The 23,313-nt window shown below is 33.1% G+C and overlaps 2 protein-coding genes and 1 long non-coding RNA gene across 3 annotated transcripts in view; 2 read left to right on the top strand and 1 right to left on the bottom strand.

Annotated features, from left to right (window-relative positions):
- Positions 1 to 12,416, top strand: part of LOC149546917 (disease resistance protein L6-like) — a 56,746-nt gene extending 44,330 nt beyond the window's left edge. Inside the window, exons 2-4 of the mRNA XM_089791417.1 lie at positions 10,723 to 10,886; positions 10,969 to 12,011; positions 12,108 to 12,416. Of these exons, the coding sequence (XP_089647543.1) occupies positions 10,784 to 10,886; positions 10,969 to 12,011; positions 12,108 to 12,398 (1,437 nt within the window). The 5' untranslated portion in view covers positions 10,723 to 10,783 and the 3' untranslated portion in view covers positions 12,399 to 12,416. The remainder of the gene's footprint in view (positions 1 to 10,722; positions 10,887 to 10,968; positions 12,012 to 12,107) is intronic.
- On the bottom strand, positions 7,163 to 8,141 carry LOC149546918 (uncharacterized). Its single transcript, XR_016353792.1, has 2 exons — positions 7,928 to 8,141; positions 7,163 to 7,781 (listed from the first exon to the last, which is right to left on the bottom strand). It is a non-coding gene; the product is annotated as an uncharacterized LOC149546918 (long non-coding RNA).
- On the top strand, positions 12,416 to 21,702 carry LOC149546916 (uncharacterized). Its single transcript, XM_089791416.1, has 4 exons — positions 12,416 to 13,716; positions 19,570 to 20,154; positions 20,274 to 20,753; positions 20,856 to 21,702. Exons 1-4 carry the CDS (start codon positions 12,451 to 12,453, stop codon positions 21,519 to 21,521), a joined length of 2,997 nt encoding a protein of 998 aa, XP_089647542.1. The 5' UTR covers positions 12,416 to 12,450; the 3' UTR covers positions 21,522 to 21,702.
- The last annotated feature ends 1,611 nt before the right edge of the window (positions 21,703 to 23,313 follow it).

Raw genomic sequence — 23,313 nt, 5'->3', positions numbered from 1 at the left:
CATATTTAATAACAAAACAAAGCTTTGAATGGGATAATGATATGCATCAAGCAAAGAATTAAATTTAAATTCTATTCTAAAAGAAATATATATCTTGAATCTTCATCAATGGTGAAGTATCATACTATCAAATGATTTAAATTTGTATATTTCTTATATTCTTTTTCGTTATACACACACACACACCTACCTTATTATCACACTCAAACTTGCGGGTAAAACAGCAAGGAAACAATGGTCAAGTTTTTTGACTAGTTTTCGTATTTTTTAGAAAAACTATTTAAAAATAAATAAATTTATGTTTTTAAAAATTTAAAAATTTATTTATTTTTGTTAATAACAAAAGGTTAAAAGCCTATATATTATACAAAATAGAGATTATTAGAGTATGCTAGTAGAGGTGGTAAGAGGAAAATGTGATTGTAATGATGTATCTTAGTATTCCCAAGTCGCCGACAAGTGTTTTGAGGGAATACTTTTGAAATTAGATAAACAACATACATGATATCTAACCTAATAGGTATGTAAAATAAACTAACAACTATTCTTTCAAACAAGGCAGGATCAACATTTGATCCCTTATCCTCTTTGCCTAGTTTTGTTCTTGTTGCAGCATTAGGTAATACTAGTTTATAATTAAACTTTGTGAACAAGTATCTCATCCAATTTTTTTCTTAATTTAGTTGGGAGTAAAACATATGCAGCATATCCAAAGAACCTTAAGCATACTCTTTTTCATCTCTCTTAGGGTTCTATTTTTCCTCTTTGCTACAACATTCTACTATGGTATGTAACGTTTTGTGAACTATTTGTTGATTTGAATTGCCACCCCTATCAAATCTAATTACCTAGACAAATAGTACACTTTGTGTCTCCACTATTGATTCAAATTCCTTAAATTTATTGTAGGGTTCAAATTTCTCCTTTAGAAAATATATTTTCCCCCTGTAAATGTCATAAAATATAGATTTCCTCCTAAAGTTGGAGTTTGGACCACATAAGTCAATGTAAACTAATCCAAAGACACCTTTGCTCTATATGAACTTCCTTTTGGAAAACTCTCTCTATGTTATTTTTCCATTATACAACTTTCACAAGAATTTCAAGCTGCATGACCAGTAGCAATCCCTCTACCATATTCTTCTTTTATAATAGACTTGGGCTGTTTAAAAAAAACTGTTCTCTTTTTTAATTAATTGTAAATAAAATTTTAACCCCTATCTTCTGGCTGCTATAACCACTATCTAGAAACCATATATATTTTTAGAGCTTTCTCAAACAACATCACAAGTTATGAACTTTGAGAATTATTATTAGATATACCTTGATAATTTGCACTATATCTTATACATATCTTCTTGTTTCTTCTTACATTGGTTCACAAAATGATCGTAGTTCTTTCAATAATAATATTTAACATGAATTTTATCAGAACTTGGTGTTCTCTCTTGGAATTGGTCACTCCTTCATCCTATATTATTGGAACAAAGATTGGATTGGCTAGTCCTTCCTCCTTGGTCCATGCTTATTTGTTGACACCTATTTTTTCCTCTTCCTCTAAAACGTGATCTCCTCTAATTATATTCAATTAAATATCAAATGTGAAAGCTCCCAAAAAATCTTCCTCTTCATGAGACAATAAAGACCTCAAAAGCTCATCTACATACAATCCAGTTAAATCTTTAGATTCTTCAATAGCAACAACAATTGCATCCAATTTTCTAGAGAGACTTCTAAGAATTCTTTTCAACAATCATTTGATGAACTATATTTTTTCGATGTATTTTCATTTTATTAACAATATTCATAACTTTAGTAAAGAAATGATCTGTAGAATTAAATCATGTAAAGACTGCCTTACAAAAACATGAGCCATGCCAGCAAATTCCATGAAATCCGAAAAAGTCAAAGAGAGTCAAGGTCATTTGAATATTGATTAGTCAATAATAATTTTAATTACCATTTTTAAAAAAGAAAAGTTTGAAAGAGAGCACCATAATACCATCACGTTTTGAACTTGTATTCTTCAATAGCAACACCATTTGCATCCAAATTTCTAGAGAGACTTGTAAGAATTCTTTTCAACAATCATTTGATGAACTATATTTTTCTAGTGTATTTTTATTTCATTAACAATATCCATAACTTTAGTAAAGAAATTATCAATAGAATTAAATCCTATAAAGACACTACAAAAACATGAGCCATGTTAGCAAATCCCCTGAAATGTGGAAAAGTCAAACAGAGTCAAGGTCATTTGAATATTAACCAGACAACAATAAATTTAATTACCATTAAATTTAAAAGATTACATATATATATGACTTGTCGTTTATGTTGACAGAGGCCCTAGAACTTGTCTAAGAACACAGAAGGGCAAGAATATTGTGGGAATGCTTTACCACCCTACCATGAAGCTATTAAGTTTCCCCGAAATCTTTCTTCACATGAAAGATATCCAACTCGGCAACAGAGAGGTCTAACCAAGAAAAACTACGAACACTAATGAAATTATGTGCAACAAGTACAATATATCTTCTCTCTAGTATAAGTGAAACTAATTCTCCATTAAATACTATTCCAGGTATATCATCATATCTTCAACTCATCTCATAAGATACCATTATACAAGGTGCATATTAGACTAATGTAAGCAACATTCTTTCAGTTCTCAAGAAGTATATGAAAATCATATTCTAACTTATACAAGGAAAACAACACATTAACCACCATAAATCAAAATGAAAGTCCAGAAGACAAATCCATCATTATTATTTCTTTTAAAAAACCTGCTAATAGTAGGTCATTATCAACCAACCATATTATGAAGGTTTCAATCCTATTAAGCACTGCCACATTACTATTAGAACATAAACTACGAAAAATACACATGGAAACTCTAATTGACTATTGAGCCATCATAAAATTAAAAACCATAATCAAGGATTAACAGTAATTATTTCATAAATGAATGTGAAAACATGATATTTATACAATGATGTAGATGTACATGTCATACATCCTTCAATGTACATGAATCAAATAATAACATTTAATGTTCAATATAAAATAAATACTTCAATTTCATTCAGTAGCGTCACTTTCTATTGCCAATAAAACAAATACTTTTATCATAGCAAAAGGGAAAGGATTAAAAAAAGTACTCTTGTCTCATCATGCCAACCATGAATGCAATATTTTATTAAATTCAGATTTGAACAAGATTCCCTATGCACTACTTACACATAGCCATACAAACATGCTTACTGAATCACGAATACTGGGTGAACTAAGACTTAAACACACATTTTACCACTGTGCAATAAGGTGTCATTTAGTCATACAATAGTCAGAATCCCAATTAAAAATAGGGATATAATATAATAAGTTCTGGCAATTATTCTAATTCAATTTGGCATACACTATGAATGCTCTTAAATTTCCATTGCGGTGGTTATAAGCATTTCAGTTAAAAACACAATGCTGAAGTTTATATGCAATCAAGAATTCTTTGTTCACAAGCAAACACCTAGACATACAATAGATCGTATGCTTCCACAATCTGATACAAACAAACATCCAATGATCACAGTTTCCTCTATGTAGATAGTTCAATTCGATTGCTAACTGAGCACTAGTAAGAACAACCCGATAAACAATTTGTTCAACGGAGCATAGAATTTAAGATAAATATGGTTTATTACATTAAGAAGTATGCCTGAATGAGTAATGCATTCATAATTCACGGAAGAAAACAGAGGCATTCACAAATTCAAGACATATGTAAGGTACTAACTGCGATAATTCCCATGCTCATATCATGAATTTAGATGAGAGTAAAGAAAGCAAGCTTATTCGCCCGCATTTTGATCTAAATTAGCCACACACAGATCACATTTTTCTAACTGCTGGGCCGAGAAGAATGAAGGAATTCAGGCGAGGAATGAGCAACTAAGAATCTGTTAACTTGTTGAAGAATTAATAACGTTCTGCCAATTTTAGAGAACAAGTTAACATCAATTTTCTGTTCAGCGTTGTTATTTATCCTCAGAGTTTATAAAGAACGTTGCTTGAGAAGTTTAAGTCTCCTACAGTGGTTAACTACCCACGGCAATCTCCAGAATCGGTATTTGATGAGAAATAGAAATAAATCTGAAAAAATACTAGTCAGCAAATCTGAGAAAAAATTCTTGTAGTAAGTTTTCAGGGACACATATATATGAATATACATAACAAAAACCAAAGAACTGCTACAGCAGATCACAGAGTAAAGAGACACATATTTTATTGATCTGATTGTATGTATTGCAATGCTTCAATATATAGAGAACTTTTGGTGCAGGGTCACCTCCTTTTATTAATTTTATATTATTTAAATTCATCTCCAAAATGATTTATTTATTAAGTCATTGGAATCATAATGTGAAATGGTCTATTTATTATGTTATTGTAATCGGGATCATATGAAATTTGTAATGAAAATCTGAATATGGATAGGAAGGGACACAGGAAGGTAAATGGTTTTAACCGTTTCAGGTTGTCTTTAAAAGAAAGACATTATTGTAATAGTGGGGAGAGATTGGCAAAGTGGTTAGAGTAATAAGGAATAGGTTGTGAGAGAAAATTGGGCTCTTTGGTTTTAACCAGAGAGCCATTGATGTTTTGTTGACTTCGACATTAAATGAAATGTATTTTTATTAAGTTTTTATGTTTCCTTTTGTCTGCTTTTGATCTTTGTCAGGAAGGTTATAACAATGAACATAAATTGGTTTCTCTATTGTTATTTGCAAGAAATGTAAATGTTTGTTGTCATGATAGTCTGAAGGAATGGTAATGGAAATGGTTTTATATAAAAAGATAATGAAATAAATAGATTTGAAGATTACTCGATGCCCTCTGCTCATCAGATTGGTATCAGAGCTCAGAAGATTTTGAGTGTGTAGATAGAAGGTGATTTACACCAGGCAGTATTGTGGTTGTTTTGTATTCTTGGTATGAAGTTTGTGGTTGCAAAGTGGTGCCGGTTTGCTCAGCTGCAGGGGGTGGACATGAAGGTCTACCAAAGGCCATAGGAGATGGTCTTGTGCGTTGCCAATAGATTGGGGAGAGAGGCATGATGGACTCCCAAGTGAGGGATAGAGGTTGTGATGTAGCATGGAGGAGTGGACTAAGGAATGGGAAGCACCATAGAGGCGAACAACACAACTCCATAGATGGGAGTTGGTTGATAGTGAAAAAAGGAATCAGCAGAGGCGTCGATGCGAGTGACAAGGCACATATTTGTCTTTTACCTCATTTCCATTGGGACATGGAAATATTTGAAGTCTAGTAGTATGGTGCAAGGGCACCACCTTACCCTTAGAATTCATATTATTGTAATGGGTCATCTATTAAGGTTTTTTTTTAATAATGTTTTCATGTCACCTCTAAGAAGATTGAATTGGTTAAATTGTATTAAAACGAATCCAAATGTAAAAGGATTCTTATACTTTTCGTAGCCAAATGAAAATGGGAATGTAACCAATCCGAAGATAGTTGTAAAACGGTTTGTAAACCGTTAAGATAGTCTTTAAAAGACATCTCATAATGTAATGGAGGGACCATAGAGGATAATCGATAAGGGTGAAAAGATAACAGTTTAATAGAGAGTGAGTGAATAGAAGGAAATGTTAATGGCTCTCTGGCAGTAGCTAGAGAGCCATCCATTTTGTAATCTGCAGATAGTTATATGTAGTGAAAATATGTGTTGTTTTTAATGGTGATTCAGTTTTCTTATCGATTCTTGTTACCATTATTTTATTGTCATTATTGTGAGTGCTCTGCATCAGATTCAGATTGGTATCAGAGCTTAGAAGATTCTGAGCATGTAGATGGATAGAATCTACACCAGGCAGTGTTGGGTTGTTTTGGATTCTTGTTTTGAGGTTTGTGGTTGCAGAATGGTGCCGGTTCACTTAGCTGCAATGGGTGGATAGTAGAGGTCTACCAAAGGATCATTGGAGATGATCCAGGGCCAGAGAGGATGGTCCTTTGTGTGTCACCAATAGATTGGGGAGAGAGGCATGATGGGACTCCTAGGTGAGGGATAGGAAGTTGTGATGCGGCATGGACGAGTGGATTGTGCAATGGCTAAGGCACCATTGGAGGCGACCAGCATAACTCCATTGATAGGAGTCAGTTAAAAGAGATAAACAAAGCAGAGGAGGCATTGAAGCAATGATGGTGAAGAGGCGCAGATTCTCATCAATGCGTTTCCATGAGGTCATGGAAAACTTTGAAGTTCGGGAATATGGTGCAGGGGCACCTCCCTCTATTAATTTTATATTATTTAAATTCATCTCCGAAATGATTTATTTATTAAGTCATTGGAACCATAATGTGAAATGGTCTATTTATTATGTTATTGTAATCGGGATCATATGAAATTTGTAATGAAAATCTGAATATGGATAGGAAGGGACACGGGAAGGTAAACGGTTGTAACCGTTTCAGGTTGTCTTTAAAAGAAAGACATTATTGTAATAGTGGGGAGAGATCGACAAAGTGGTTAGAGTAATAAGGAATAGGTTGTGAGAGGAAATTGGGCTCTCTGGTTTTAACCAGAGAGCCATTGATGTTTTGTTGACTTTGACATTAAATGAAATGTATTTTTATTAAGTTTTTATGTTTCCTTTTGTCTGCTTTTGATCTTTGTCAGGAAGGTTATAACAATGAACATAAATCGGTTTCTCTATTGTTATTTGCAAGAAATGTAAATGATTTGTTGTCATGATAGTCTGAAGGAATGGTAACAGAAATGGTTTTATATAAAAAGATAATGAAATAAACAGATTTGAAGATTACTCGATGCCCTCTCCTCATCAACTTTCAATCTCTGTACGCTGACAGATGTTTCTAGAGTTTACATTGGAATTGACTCATCTACCTTGTACGTTACGTGGCATGGCAGAGGAAACCATATATTATGTTTGACAGCACTGAAATTATCTTCAACTGTCGGCTGGAAAATAGGAAATGCGAGTAAACTGTTAAACAGAACTGTAGTTTCAAGTGACGTGGGGTGTAGCCCTCGCTTAATTTCTACCACTAAAAACTTTTAATGTAAGAAAAATTAGCACATATTTCAAGAATGAAAATAAATTTGTATACAGAAAAAACCCCCTTTAATATAAAACAGAACGCACATTTATTCACCAGCAGTCATTAATCCATGAACTTTTTAAGGTGGAAAAGCAAGAGTTTGATTCTAAAGTTCTTGTTGGAAGGAGAGTCTAATTAAATCCAGACTTATACCGTTCTTTCCTTCATTGAGCTTGGAAATGCTCTGGACAGATCATAGTAATTATCTCCCCAATGCATTCACCCTTCGATAGGAAATTCGAAGCTTTCAAGTAAAGATTCAATTCTAAAAGAGCGGCACAATGGTTGTATAAATTGATTCGACTACTGATGATTAGACATTAAGAACAAAAGATGCAGTATATCCATTGGTTTCAGTGGTCTATGTATGGAGGAAAAGCTGATTCCCAAGCATCCACGCGGCTGCAATTTTCCACTATATAAGGCCCAAAATCCATAGGTGTTTATTGCATGCAAGCAGCGGTAAACAAAATCAATCGGCATCACCTATCATTAACTGAGCTCGCTGTAATTTTGCTAAGGCAGGGTGCAACGTTCATTTAAACCCCATCGTTCCAGAAGTTTTGTGGGTTATATGAGCATTGCTTTTCCAGCCATTAGAATCGATTCCTCAAGGAATAGGTGAAATTGCATACAGGTTGCTAGAATCAATGAAAGGAAAAAAAGTTTATAAACGCATGCCATAGTAAGCTCAAACCAACAAGTTTAGTAAGATCGGTCCTCACATTCAATTGGAGTTTTAGAGATAAGCATAAAATTTAAATGCAAAAATGTAAGAAATGAGAACCTGGTATGATGACAACGACAGCTCAAGTTCATTTCCCCTTTTCCAACTCTCCAGCTCTCAGCTATATGCCCAAGAATGTTGCCAGGCTCTTTTTAACTACTCTGTAATGGTAACGGACACAATCCATAACTAAGCTATTTAGATAAGATGAGGTAAGTTTCCAATTGTTGTTCATCAATATACAATTAAAAAAGTCCACTTCAGTCTACGTGTCAAAAAAATAAATCTAGTGTCAATTCTATTAGAAAAATATCGAAAGCAGATTTGTAACCCTTCTTACATTAATAATTCTTCTCTTATGTGTTCTTTTAATTTAATTTAATTTAATTATAAAATTTTATACAAGCTTATGATGTTCTTTTAATTTAATCTAATTTAATTTAAAAAAATTATAACATTTTTAATAATATTATAAAAATTATAAAATAGTTCTATAAAGTTTTAAAAATATAATTATAAATAAGTTTCTAATATAATAGTTAATATATGAAATATTTATAAGCGACTCTATTTTCATACAAACACTTTGATATACCAACACTTAATCTTTTAATCATTACTAAAAGTATAAAATAAGATAATTATCTTATTAAATATAAATGATTAAGTTTAAATTACACATACACAATACACATTCTTATTAAAATTTTCTTAAAACAAAAATTAAAACATTTTTATTCAATTTTATTATTAAATTTTTATATTTAATAAAACAGGCTCACAGTTCAGTTTAAGCTGAATGTTAACATATGAAGTTCTGATATATCCAAGTTTGTGCTTGAGTTGAGCCTTTTAGTATTAAGGCAATGAAGGCAATGTCTAAATCTTTTAGGTTCATTTCTATTCTTGCTTCTTCCACTATTATCAAAATCTTATTATCAAAATCTAATTTTTGTAAAATCTAGTAAAGATCTTTTAATTTTTAATTTTATAAATTTCTATTATTAAAAATAGCAGATCATAAAGTTGCACAAAACTTCAAATCAACAATTGTTGCAACTTCAAACTATTTTTGATTATCTATTAATCCATTAAAAAAATTGTTTCTCCTTGTAATTTCTAGTCCCTCGTGAACTTCCACTTCAAATTCTTTAATTTCTTGTCCCTTATGAGCTTCCACTTAAATTTCTTTTATGAGTTTCCCCTTCACAATGGGAGGCTAGATTATGATGCCTCTTTAAAATTGATGACAGTAAAATTCTGCCCTAGGAACCAATTGCAACTTAAATCCAAAAATATATGACGGCAAGGAAAAAATGGAAGTGTAAGGGAAATTTAAAAATAAAATTGAAATGAAAAACCTTGTTTGCAAGATGAATTCCAAAGATAAAATTAAATCTTTGCTTGAGATATAAGAATTCCAAATAGATGCAGAAAGAATCAAAGTTTAAGGCTGGAAAGTCCAACTATAAGGCTAAATTCCACCCTTGTTAGTCCAACTGATCTTATTATACTGCATTTTAATCTTGTTAGTCCAACTAATCTTATTATACTGCCTTTTAAGAAATGCATTTACTCTTGTCTATGGCACTAATGCATTTTCATCTCTGAGGAAAAATCATATTTCAAACACGAACTTTTGAAGGAACAAAGTGAATATTCAAGGAAAAGGTGAAAAAATCCAAAGGAGCAAAGGATAAAGATTGAAGAAGTCTTAGTTGAAGATCAACATTTACACGATTTCTTTGTTCTGTAGTTGAAGTTCATTAATTTAGTGGAAGAATTTGAAGATTAAACTTGCTCTTGGTTCATACAATTTGTAGTTTGCTGATTGCAAATTGTTGTGTATGGTTAGTTTGAACCTAATTCAAGAGTAAGATTGATTATGAATATTCATTCAAATTTCATCACTATCAAAATATTTGGATGAATGCTTGCAATATAAAAATCCTTCTTGACCTTTTAAGATTGCATTAGTTTTGTGTGATATTCTCCCTCATAATGAAGCAAATCATGATTAAGAAGTTGATTTATCATAGTCTTGTCCATTATCATCATTGACCTTAGATGTAGAATTAAACCCTTATCTATTTTTTTTGAAGTGCAAGTTAGTTTACTATTCAAATTCTAGCTGCTTTGAGGGAAACAAGTTATGGAATTCAGGAATGATTCTTCAAGTCTTTTTATGTACCACCAGTTATATCACATCATATGACCCAACCTATATTGAATACAAAATCACATGTTCGCAATGTAAACCACAAGGTTGTCTTATTTGTACGTTTTTTAACATTCTCAATTTCCTTATTGAAAGGAGGATTTCGTGAATTTTACAAAACATACATGGACACTTAGAAATATATATAAATATTTGATCTTTATTTACGAGAATTTTAGTAACAACTGAACTTTGGCTCATAGTAACAAGTTTCAGAAATAAAATAAGCTGTGTCTTGGATTTAGTTTCCATCTCAAAATGTAATGTTACTGGTATAGTATATAAGTGCTCAGTATTCAAAACGGTATGATCTTCGTTGTTATTATTATATTTTTAGAAAGCTTATTCTTTATTAAAAAAATTAAAAAATAATTCTAATTAACAAAGTATTAATATGTTTTACAACTACAAACAATCATATTAACACAAAATTTAATATATCAAATTATTTCAATTTTTTTATTGATTTCTTTATTATTACAGTTTCTCACAATATATGTTTTTATATTTATATTGATGAGTTAAATATTATAATATGAACTTGATCATTAGTTTGTAATTTATACACTAATTATTATAATATAGAAGTTTACCATTTTCTTAAATATATTTTGATTTTATTGCATAAACTTGGAAGATTGTGGATAGCTGGAAAGGATGGCGAGCAACTTGCAAGGCTACGCAGTCAAGTGGATGAAATGGGCAGGATGCTCCATTCTCAAATAAGCCTCTCTACATTAGATGTTGTGCACAGCAATGTAGTATGCAGCCAACCACCGATTCCGTCCCATAATTCTGCAAGTAAATTATCACCATTAAGTTTTCAATATAGCAAACTTATGATTTCTATATATTCTTATACAACTGTTATATTGTTATGTAGTCGTGGGCTTAGAGGAAAAGATTACTGAAGTGATTCAGCTCCTCGAGTGGGATAATGACAATCCAGTTGTAGCCGTCGTTGTACATGGCATTGGAGGAGCAGGAAAAACCACCCTGGCAAATGAAGTGTTTGCATCTTTGAATCTGCAGGGCTGGAAATATTCAAAAGTCACTCTAGTAAAGAATTTGGAATTAAATCCTAACATAGAGGAAATACAAACTCAGATTTTAAGCGATTTAACTGGGATAAAACATGATACTGTAAGAGACTTTCAGGATGGACAACAAGGGCTGAAATCGATAATGGAAAAAGAAGCTGTATTCATATACATTGACAACATCTTAAGGAGACAACATCTGGAAGATCTTCTACCCAAGCTGATCGACAGTCCAAAAAAAGTAAGAATTCTTGTAACGGCAAGAAAAACAAACATCTCTGGAGTGTTTGAAAGCTGCAGATTTAAACCCTGTATATTATATTCCATAGAGTCCCTCTCTGTTGGGGCGGCTCTTAAAGTGTTGTGCAGGAAAATTGATGGTGAAAGAAATACCGACATCATGGTCGAAGAAAGGCCTCAGGCTACGAAGATAGCGGAGAAATGCAGTTGCTGTCCTCTGTTTCTGGAAGTGGTGGGAGCTTATCTCCACAAAAGAAATAACGGTGTTGAAGCTTATGAAAAAGTTCTTGGCTGGCTAAGCGATGGACAAGACGATTTCAGCTGTGATAAGGAAGATGGTTTTGAGGAGTCTAGAATTCTGTTTGCTTACCATGAACTTACTCCCAGTGCTCAGGAGGCGTTCCTTGACATCTGCTCATTCTTCTATGATTTGGACTGGAATGAAGTTGCTTGCATTGTGGGAGAGGAAGAACTGGATTGCCTACTAGAGGGTGCTCTTGTGAAAAGAACAAAGTATTATTATGATGATTCAATAGTAGAGAGCATAAGCATTCATGATCTTATATTGACAGCAGGTCGTAATAAATCAAAAGGCAATCGATTCACAAGTATGGATGATTTTTCTATCGCCATGGAGAAAGAAAAGGTATGAATGCTTTTATTTAAAAAAGTTGAAGGTTGGAATTTTAGAATTACAAGTTTCGTAAGTTTTCTTTCCTTCTTGGTTATTGAATATATGCAGGATCTCGACCAAATAAAAGGAGTCTGGTTAAAAGACAACTACAAGCCTTTTCATGTATCTGCAAAATTATTAGACGCTATGAGCTTGTCTCTCCGAGTATTTGCTATGGGAAACAACACAGTTATTAGCGGAGAATGCAGTAAACGATTTGATGAGCTGAGGTTTCTGCAGGCGGAATGGGTGCTAAATTTTGCTATTGATACATCGAAGCTTACAAACTTAAGCTTCTTAGATTTTTCTTTCAAGGAACATAAAATTTGGAGCATATCCGAGGCAAGCTACCATCTCTAATTGCCACATTTAAAAAATAAAATCTAATATTAATAAAAATAGCTTAAAATGGATGGCGTGTTTTCTTAATCTAATCTTCTTCATTAGCAATCTTTGGTTGCAGAATCTCTCTAGTCTGAGAGTACTCAAACTTAATTGGAGTGAGCCAAATGATGGGGCCAATCTACACGCGGCTATGGAATTCGGAGATCTTATTAAATTAAAACATTTGCACTTGAGAGGATTTCATATTAAAGAAGTCGCAAACTATGTGAAGGTGTACAGTCTAGAGAAGCTAAGATTGTTAGAGATACAAGGTCTGAAGAAAGTACCATGGACAATTGGCAAGCTCCGATCACTTAAAGAGTTGTACTTAGGCTGCTGTGATGACCTGATGCAGTTCACAGAAGGATTTGGCGAACTAAGCTCCCTTTCTGTGCTTGGTTTGAGTGGTTGCAAAAGTTTGGAAGAGCTGCCATGTGATTTCAAGAACCTATTGTCATTACAGTTATTGAACTTGTCCAATTGCACCAATCTCCTTCGGCGACCAGATGGGCTTGAAAACCTACCATCCTTAAAATTCATAGATGTTAGGGGTTGTAGTAAGTTGACTGGTCTCTCACACAGGGTTTGTGAGTTGTCTTTCTGGAAGAGCAGAATGTCATTTTCTGGGTGTTCAAGTTTGATCGATCTGCCAGAAGAAATTTGCAGGTTCACAACATTGACAAATCTATCATTGGAGCGCTGTAAGAGCTTAACGGTGCTTCCCGTTGGCTTCGGTCAACTCAGTTGCCTCGAAGAATTAGTCTTAGATGAATGTGAATGCTTGCAAGAATTGTCCGATGACTTTCATTGCTTGGCAAGTTTAAAAGGATTAAGAATGTGTGGATGCAAAAGCTTGTCAAGACTACCCGAAGGTTTTGGGAAACTTAGCTGTTTGGAAAGATTAGAATTATCAGGATGTGATAATATACAAGAGTTGTGCAGCGACTTTGGATGCCTTGGGGCATTAGAAGTATTGAAATTGTCCAGATGCAAAAGCCTGTCAAAACTTCCTGATTGTTTCGGTCAGCTTGGACGCTTGAAAAGTTTGGATTTATCAATTTGCTCTTTGTTGGCGGACCTTTCCAGTAATTTTCATTGCCTGACATCCTTAATAGAATTAGACCTGTCAAATTGTGAGAGCCTGCGTGAAGAATGGATGGACAAAGTGGCCTCTGTTCAGAGCTTGTGGCGCTTAAGTATTTCACGAAGTGAAAAGCTAATTGAGCGGTGGACAGAAATGAGAAGGGAGAAAGAAGATTGGCATTTCGTGGTGCTAACGGACCCCTTTTGGCAGGTAATGAATTTTTAGTTTCTGCATGGGCAGGAATACATATGCATTCATGTCAGTGCTAATATGACAGTAACACTGGTCAATCAAATTAATGAATTTAAAAGATTATATGAAACTTTAAATGTTTATATATATTTTTTCTAATTTTTCATTATTTTATGAATCACATTTTTCATTCATTATATTGTTACACACTATTTTTGGTGTGGGAGAAAATTAATTTTCTTCAACAAAAATACAAATATTTTTTAACAACTTCATCATGCAATAAAATTACAATATATTATATCTTTGTATTTGAATTTTTAATTTTTTTAGAAGTATAATTGATAAGTGTTACAATTTATAAATTATATCATTTATTATTATTATTAATATTTTTATTTAAACAATTTATCATTTAGTTTAAATATATTTAAAACTTAAATATATATTTTAATATTAAATCAATAATTTTATTTTACATCAAAAAAACATACTACAGTAAATAACCACAAAAAATAAATAATTCAATTCTAAAAGATATATAAATTATTATTAAGTTTTTATAAACTATGTATTAAAATTAAATAGTTATATTCTATTTCTTATTTATTACATCATATTTATTCATCAACATCACATTTATATGTATTACATCTATTTATTATTTACAAATGTACATATTAAATTATATAGATATATTTCTTAGTTAAAAATTACTTAATTTTATGTAAAATTTGGAATTACAAAACATTAAATAGTAAACCTTCTCTAATTGTGTAAAATTAAACAATTATTAACTTTACTTATAAAATATTTTTATATTTCAATACATTTCATTTTTTCTTATACAAATGTGAGTTTTAATATAAAAATTAAATTCTTAGTTTCATTAATTAAAATGTAATATATTTTAATTTTTTTATTATAACCATGATTTTATTTTTGACTATTTGTTTTATTAAGAAAAATAATTTTATTTTATTCTCTCTCTCTCTCTCACACACACACACACACACACAAAACTTATGTTGGTATCACTCTATCTTATTATTTTATCTCTCTTCCTCTTCCTCTTCTATATTATCTATCATTTTTTCCTCTGCATATATGTTTATGTTGTTTTTGATTAGATAAATAGGTTTTACAGGGACCCTGAAATCCAAGAGTTGATACAATAACAAGGCTGAAAATAAGCGTGAAAAGCCCAGCCAAAAGAGTTCAGTTCAAAGGCTGAAAATAAGCGCAAGGCCCAGCCAAAACATAAAGGACATAGCAAAGACCACGAACAGAAACAACAAGAACCAACAAAGGCAAAAGCCTTGAGATAAAGCCAAAAAAAGGAACAGAAAGAAACAAAAGAACAAGCAGAGGATTAGTCCTCGTTCTTTCTCTCTAGCTCTTGCATAACTTGAGCAGCGTCATAGGCCATCTGGTCCTCTATAGCCTCTTGCTGATGCACCCTTTGATCCTCCTAGTCCTAACCATTGTTGATGTTGTCCTTTGGGGATTCAAACACCAGTCTGGCTTTTTCCTCGTCTTTTCCTTCCTCACCATCTTGCATAACTCTGTCTTTGATCCAGCCAGTTAAAGAAATGATGTTGTTAATGGAGCTAAGCAGCGAAAACATTTGGTTCGAGAGGTTGTGGTTATGTTGTTATTGTTCTATATTGCTATTTACTTCTATCTGATGATTAAAAATAGTGTGACTTCCATTTGATAATCAAGATGAGAATAATACATAGTTGGGGGAGTTTTTCCAACTCCTTATGGTTCTCTAGTAGCATGCATAACATGCATAAACATATAATGTGACACTCCAAATGCTTCATGACATCTTCAAGTTCTATAATTCAAATATTGGTATGGATATCTTTCCTCATTGCACGTATTTTAAGTTGTCAATGTAGAAGGTGCAAATTTGTATAAAGTAGATGTATTGATCGTAGTATGATATTAAGTACTTCATGCCATATTGGGGACTTTGGCCTCTTATTCTTGGGCTTAAATGCCCAAAGATATAATAATATAACATGAGAACTTAACAACAAAATATGAGCCATCTTATCAGATCACAAGTGCATTTCTAGGACGAGAATTTAACAACAAAATATGAGCCATCCTATCAGATCACAAGTGCATTTCTAGGCAAAAATTAATGCATTCACAATGTTAATTTAAAACTATTTAACTTTATTCTCACTCATCTACACCTCTACAACCATTATGCATTAGGCAAGAACTATGACGCATTGCATCTCTTGTTTAAATTGAACTCATTGTTCTTTCAATCCAGCTAAAAACATTTAGGATAATAAATACAGCTTTTTGTTTTTCCCTCCTTTCCTTGTAACTTGGTGGGAAATTTTCTTTTTGAGACATCGTTTAAATCCAATTTTCTTTCTTATCCGCATTCTCCACGAGGCATCACCTTGTCTAACTAACATCATTTTTTTCTAATAGGGAAAACTTACTTTCCTTTCTTGAAATTGTAGATATATTGGGAATAATGTTATTCTAACACCATTTTAAAGAAAGACAAAATGTAGACACCTAAATCTGATTACCAATTTTCTATCAATTTTAATTATACAATAGTTAAATTAATTACTCCTATTTGTTTTAATTAATTCATTTAACCCATTTCTCCTATTTATAAATCAAATTAATCAATTTATCTCTATTTGAGGACATGACTCCTAACTTTAACCCCCCTCTAACGAACCTCTAAACCACTCAAACTAGGGTTCTAACTCGATCCAACCCCTTATACATAATAATCCTTATTTAACTAGTTGAACATTCTTGTTTAGCTAATTGAGCCTCCACTAGTTTTCCTAATTCTCCCACTTGCCCACTAATCACCTCCAATTCAATCCTAAACATTTGCACAATCCTAATCAAAGGATTAGGAAAGCCTAACCCAACCCAAGTCAACTTCATGTCTTTTCAACTCTGATCCCAACCTCCTCTCCACTTGTCAACCTTAAATGTTCTTACACTCTCAACCATATTTATTACACATTTGTCATCTCTTCCACTTCCCAAAATGGTCAAATTTCTTAAGGCTGACCTTTTTGGGATTTGAAACAAAATTGACCTTCCCAACTCCCAATGTCCTCCCATCCTCTCTCCTTGTGACAAGTGTCACAAAGCTATGCACTTGAGAAAACACAATCCGTGTGCTATCTCTCAAATTCATCTTGACCCTTCCTTAAGTTCGCATTTCAATCTCCCATTTCTCCTCTCCTTAATCTACAAATTGAGGACTTATTTTCTAACAAATTACCCACTTTCTATCATAATGTTATAATGTCTTCACTGAGAATTAAATCCATAACAATGCAACATACTAATGCCAAAATCATATCTAACTCTATTGAAGCCTGAGCGTCCACTTTGAGCACACATCCAACCCTCTCAGACATTTCTATTCAACAAGTGAGCTCTCCTTTGGGTTCAAGAAGGTTTGCATATCCTTAGGCTTCGTTTATTTTTCTCTTTGGTCTAATCTAGATGTTTTAATAGTGTAGTTTGAGAGTTATATTGGTTACTTAATTTATATTTAAATGCACTTTTATTGCAAGCAAGTGGTAGTTGTTATGTTAAAAAGATTATATGTCTTTGTTGTCTTGAAGGCAAAGTAATTGTAAAGAGTTAAGAATTGTAGATTGCAGAAGTAATTGATGAGATTGTTAACTATAAATTGTAAGATTATGTGAATTGCAAATTACCAAAGCAATTGTGATAGGAGTACCCATGACGATTGCAATTGATTGCCCCAAGAAATCAGATTACTGATATCTTACCCAATGGATGTTTTCTTACTATTTTGTCAAGTTTTTACCATGTAAATCAATATCTCTTGTGCTATTGAGTGCTCCCATTTTACTCTGTGTTTCTTTGAAACTAATTTGTACTACAATATTTTGTTATTCTGAGTTAGATATACTTCAAGGTCCACAACACTCAAATGCTCAACAAATTTTCCCTTTGAGCTAAGATTGCTAGATAGCCTCTTAAGATATTGACACTTAAAAAACAAAAGAAACAAAAATGGAAAGATAATTAGAAAGAAAAATCTTTCCAACAATAACGTTAAAACCAAGATGGGAACTCTAGCCATAGAAATTATTGTTATCCAAAATTATTATTCCAGAATTAATCTACTAAGTTGCTTGGATAAATTATGTTTGAGATTAATAAACTAAATTGATAGGATAATTTTAATTTTAATGAAATGTTAGAAGATGTTAAAAAGAAATTAAAAGAAGTTTGTGTAGCTACAGTCTAAACATATGAATTTAAATTGACTTTTAAGCTACAAATCAAGGTAAGAGTATCATTCTTCAGTGACTTTTTCTCTGTTTCCATTGTCCTGTCTTAGCATCCCTTTTCATGTTCTCTCCAAATGTAATCTACGGTTGCATTTGTTCTTTCTAAGTTTCTTTATCTATTTTCGTTGACTTTTCACTTGCTGTTGACTTCCTCGCCTTCAGATTTTTTAGTCAACCTCAAACTTCCACAATTCTACCGCTTTATCATTCATCCACTTGCCTTGCTTTCTAATTACATCAAAATCCTTAAATAAACTTGTAACTTCACCCTTCTTGGTTGAATTTGTGCCTTCCATCTCTGTTGCAACTCTCTTCACCAAATCTGCGCTCTTTCCTTTAATATGTTTTGTCAAATGAAACAACACCTCTATTCATACAACCGTTGAGCCTCTCCTATCTTCATTACAATTGTCATTTTTGTCATTAAATAAATTTGCAACTCCACCCTTCTTGTTTGAAATTGTGCCTTTCATCTTTGTTGCAACCTCCTCACCAAATCTATACTTTTTCCTTATACATGTTTTGTAAAATGAAATAGTCCCATTATTTGTACAACCACTAATTCTCTCCTATCTTCATTATAATTGTAATCTTTGAAATTGAAAGCAGAATTTAATTTTCACTATTATCGCTCATCTTCGAAATCTAAAGAATTGAAATTTCACTATTTATGCTCTTTTTGAATCTTTTTGAGAACTATTTTTCTTCCAATCTTTGAAGTGACCAAAGTTAAGTTTCTGACATTAGAGAATTAAAAGTTTCATGATTTACTTATAATTTGTAATCTTTTTCATCCTACTTCTTCAGCTGCTACACTAAACAAGTGTTCAATACTCTCAATCACTTTTTCAAGTGATTCTTCCATTGTTTGATCTGGTTTCTCATCAAGCAAAGAACCTTCGTGCATTGTTGGACACTTCATCTCCAGCTTGTGCTTACAAACTACAATTTCTATTCTTATCTTCTTATTAATATTCTTTTTTCTCCTTGATGCCTTCCAAAAGATGTGTCCTTCTCAAAACTATCTATTTCATTTGTCTGTTTCCAAACATCATATACTAAATATAAAAAAATTAAGATTAAAAAAATTAAGTCAACTTTAACTATTTAATTCTTTTAATCTAAGAATTAAGTCTTAGTGTGTGATGTTTAAACCATCCAAAAATCCACTCTTTTTACAATTACATCGTTCACCTAATGAAATTTCATTTTCTTCACTTCATCACAATACTCTCCCGAAATGGACTTTTATAGTCCTCCTTACACTAATTGCCATCCCCATTTTGTTTTAACCCTCTACAATCTTAATCACAAATCTTTTTGTGCCTTCTCATATTCCATTTTTAACCCTAGCTGCTACACTCTCTACTCACCCACTAAGCTAAATGATAAATTATGCGAAATTAGAAAGGCATGGTTGGAACTCTTATAAACGGCAATAAGCTAGATGATAAACGATGCGCTCACACATGATGATCCAACAGGTAAAGAGTGGTGGCTTATCTCCTATTGGTTAACGAAATATTTGCCCTTGTAGGAAACACGACGGGGACGGAATGCTGTGTTGTTGAATGTAATGGTATCAAAGATATTTGATGAAGAAGGTCTATTGATTGACAATAACATCCATGGACGCCCCTTCTATACGTCCTCTCTTCGACCTGCCTCCTCTCTCATCTTCATTATTAGAACCGATGACAGCGTCAGTACTAGAAAGTCCAGTCGCTCTCAAATAAGCGGTAGCTTGTTCGAAAAAAGTATGCAACAATTGGAATCCAACTCAAGATCAACCTTGTCAATCATCTACGCCGGTAGACATTTCAATGCACTACCATGGGAAGTGACAGAGAGAATCCAGGCATATACACCTTCAAGCTCTGAGACCGACATGTTCTTTAATAAGGTCTTTGCTACTTTCCCCGAAATCTACGGAAGAGCTACGTCTGTTTTTAGAAGCAGAGATGGATTTGACATAAAAGGAGTAAAATGTCCGTCTGTGTGGGAAGACGTCTCGTATATATTAAATGAAGCAGCCTTTCTCGCAAGTGCCCCGAGGGAGAGCAATGTTGAAATCCTGAGAGCACTCCTGGAAACAGATTTCCTCCTCAAGAAAAATCGGCAGGTATTTATAAGTTTATCCTTCCTCTTTTCAGAATCCAGCTACTTTCATAGCAAACCGAAAGGTTCATGCCAATTGGTAGCTGATATAACTGCTTGAAATTCTGGAAAACAAATTTGTAGGTGAAGATCATTGATTTACAAGGGAAAGTGATATTACTTCTCCATACAAAACCCATGATGCGCATGATTCCAAGCTATTTGGCATTGAATGACATGTACACGAAGATGCAGGGTAGCCATGAAGATCGCGTAGAAGTGGTTTGGGTTGGACTGTGTGATGAAGGAGAAAGAACAATGTTTGAAAGAGTTGCTGCAGATGCTCCTTGGCCCGTGCTTCCTAATCCATGGTTGATTAAACAGTCATTGGAACACTTTTTTACTTCACTAAATTTCCCATGGTCGCGTGCGAGGGTGATGGTGGTGGATGGCAAAGGAAGAATCTCCAACAAGAATGCTTTGGAGATGATAGAAAGGTGGGGAGTGGAAGCGTTTCCATTTTCAGAGGCTCGTGAAGAGGAACTCAGGAAATTAGAATGGGAGACGGCCGCGTTCAACTGCAAGAAATTTGTTTTCCAAAATCTGCCCTTCACTCAAACAAAGGTAAAGCTACTCATGAGTTTGAAAATTTATTATTCATCTTATCTCCTTTTGAGGGCCTTGACACGTTGAATGATTCATTTTTGTTTCTGTTTCTCCTGAAAGCAAGTGGAAGGTGAGTTGCACTCATGTGGAGAAATATCGGTTCTATTCGTAGGGTTTGCCGATCAGATGATTTCCTTAGGTGCTGAGTTGGAGGATTCTCTCTCCAAGTTGGAAAGTCATTTTCCACTCTATTATATTTGGCATAAAATATTATCTTACAGAGATGACGAGGAAACGAAGATGAAGCAAAAGAGCAGCATTCCCAGCGTCTCGCAAATGGAAGCGTACATATTTTGGCAGCGGATGAAGTATTTGTATGATGATTTGACAAGAATGGGAAGTGAAGAAAAGATAGTACGTGTAAGAAAATTGGTGTCTGGTATTATTGGTGCAGAAAGTGGGAGTCATATGGAATGGAAGATACAAGTAATAGTGGTAGATGAGAACGGGGAGATGGTGAGTGGGGAAGCAAAGAAGGTGGTGGAGGCACTTTTGGAGTGTGTTGAAAATCGCTCAAGCTCGCCGACTGAAATAGTGCATTGTTTGGAGGCGCAAAGGAAAGACGGTATAATCCATTCCAAGCATCATCCCTATCATCTTATGGTTCCAATATCATTGCGTTATGGATCTCGCAGCTGCAGCATCTGCTCCAAAAATGGAGTGGATCATTATCAATGCAATGTATGTGAAAATCATGTAATGTGTAATGAATGCATTCTAGACTAGAAGGGAGAACTATACGAGCTTCTTGTTCTTATGAAGGCTATAGTCTGTGTTTATTATAGTTGGAATATGGACGATTAATAAGTAATGCCAGTACGCTTGTTTTGGGAAGAGTATTTAATTTTTTTAAGTTTTGAAACAATTAATTATCTTAATAACAACAAAATATTCATGTTCTGTTTAATATTTATAATGAGTGTCAATTGTAATTAAATTATTTGTAATTTTTTTACAATTTATGATATAAGGGATTAGAATATTGTTTTATATTGTTTTATCATTTTTTTTTTTCAATATTTTAAGAATGTTGTGAAGGAATATAGGTGTGTTGATGTGAGTTTTGTTCTATTACAACATGTAGAGTTAAATGTTCAATATTTCACAATCAAACATTAAATATTCAATTCCCCTCTTCAATAAAGCCAACCCTCATGCCAAGCTTGGAACGTAAGATCATGCGATAACTTCAAGGTTCCATTAATTGTGGATACTTGCTCAATGAAATGATGTGACATGCTGGTAAACAATTAGGGACTTGCCTTGTTTCTCAAGATACAATACTGCACTTCTAATGATATGGTTTCTTAATGTGCAACAAAAATGTTTATTTATTTATTATTATTTTAGTCTTCAACACTTGTCTTCTTAACCTACTTAAACTTGACTACTGCCTTTATTTTTAAGATTGAATGCAAGGACTTGTGAATGGCTTCGACTCTACTAGATGGAGCTTAATCAATGACTCAACTCAGTTAGTGCAAGATTCTAAGGTGTACTCAAATGGTTTTCAATCAATATCTCCTCAATCCCATCAAATAGATGCAAATTAAAGACCCAATACCAATTGAAGTATTAAGATTTGTTGGCTTACCACAGAAGGTATTCTTATAGTCCATAAGAAGCTAGTGACCTGGATTTGTTCGAATCATGTAAGTGAACATCCACAAATGCTCTCATTCCACTAAACTAAATCACTTGAAGAAAACTCTATTCTACTTTGTCTCAATAACTTGAAGATGGCAAGCAACTTTGAAATAAAAATCTACTCTAAACGAGGATGAGGACAACCACATGACACAAACTTGATCATATCTATCACCATACAAAATACAACAATGGTAAGTAGAGCAAATTTAGCATTATCTTTACAAAAATTACCTATCATCTTGCTTACAAATGAGAGGAGCAATCCTTGACTAGGGAGCTCAAATATAGTGGACGACCAAGAACAAATTAGAATCAATGGCCTAAATTAAATCCTACACACCATAACTAGGGTCCAATGAGATTCAAGTATCTCAAAATAGAACAATAGCAAAATTAAATGAAAGTAGCAACCAATCAAAAGATGCCACAAATGTGAGGCAAATCAAACTAAGAAATCTAAACAACTAACCAATGAGAAAATAGATGCAACATGGGCTTACATCAAATTATCATAAAAAATGATATTTACTTTATCTTTCTCTTTTCCAATTTGATGATTCTAGATACACATTGATGACTCCAATTATTAGAGGTGTAGGTGTGTAGTGAATCTTCCTCTCTTCTATTTCTATTTTGTTCCTTGCTGGTATCATGATACTTGAGGTTGTCTGAATGAATTATGCACAATATCCTTGACATCCTTCAACTTATCATATGTTAAATGTAGTTACCTTTTTGTCAATTCTATGATCAAAATCTATCCAACCATTGCTAAGTGTGGAGAAAAATGGAGATCATCAAGGTATCCAAGCCAATACCCCTTTCCTTCTCCCAATTGATTGATTCTAGTTTATGGTTTGTGGCACCA

This window comes from Cupressus sempervirens, chromosome 7 (genome assembly GCF_028749045.1).
Source record: "Cupressus sempervirens isolate cs-2001-9-10 chromosome 7, ASM2874904v1, whole genome shotgun sequence".
Taxonomy (NCBI): Eukaryota; Viridiplantae; Streptophyta; class Pinopsida; order Cupressales; family Cupressaceae; genus Cupressus; species Cupressus sempervirens.
The sequence above is the reverse complement of the archived record's forward strand: the minus strand, read 5'-3'. Positions and strand labels throughout refer to the sequence as shown.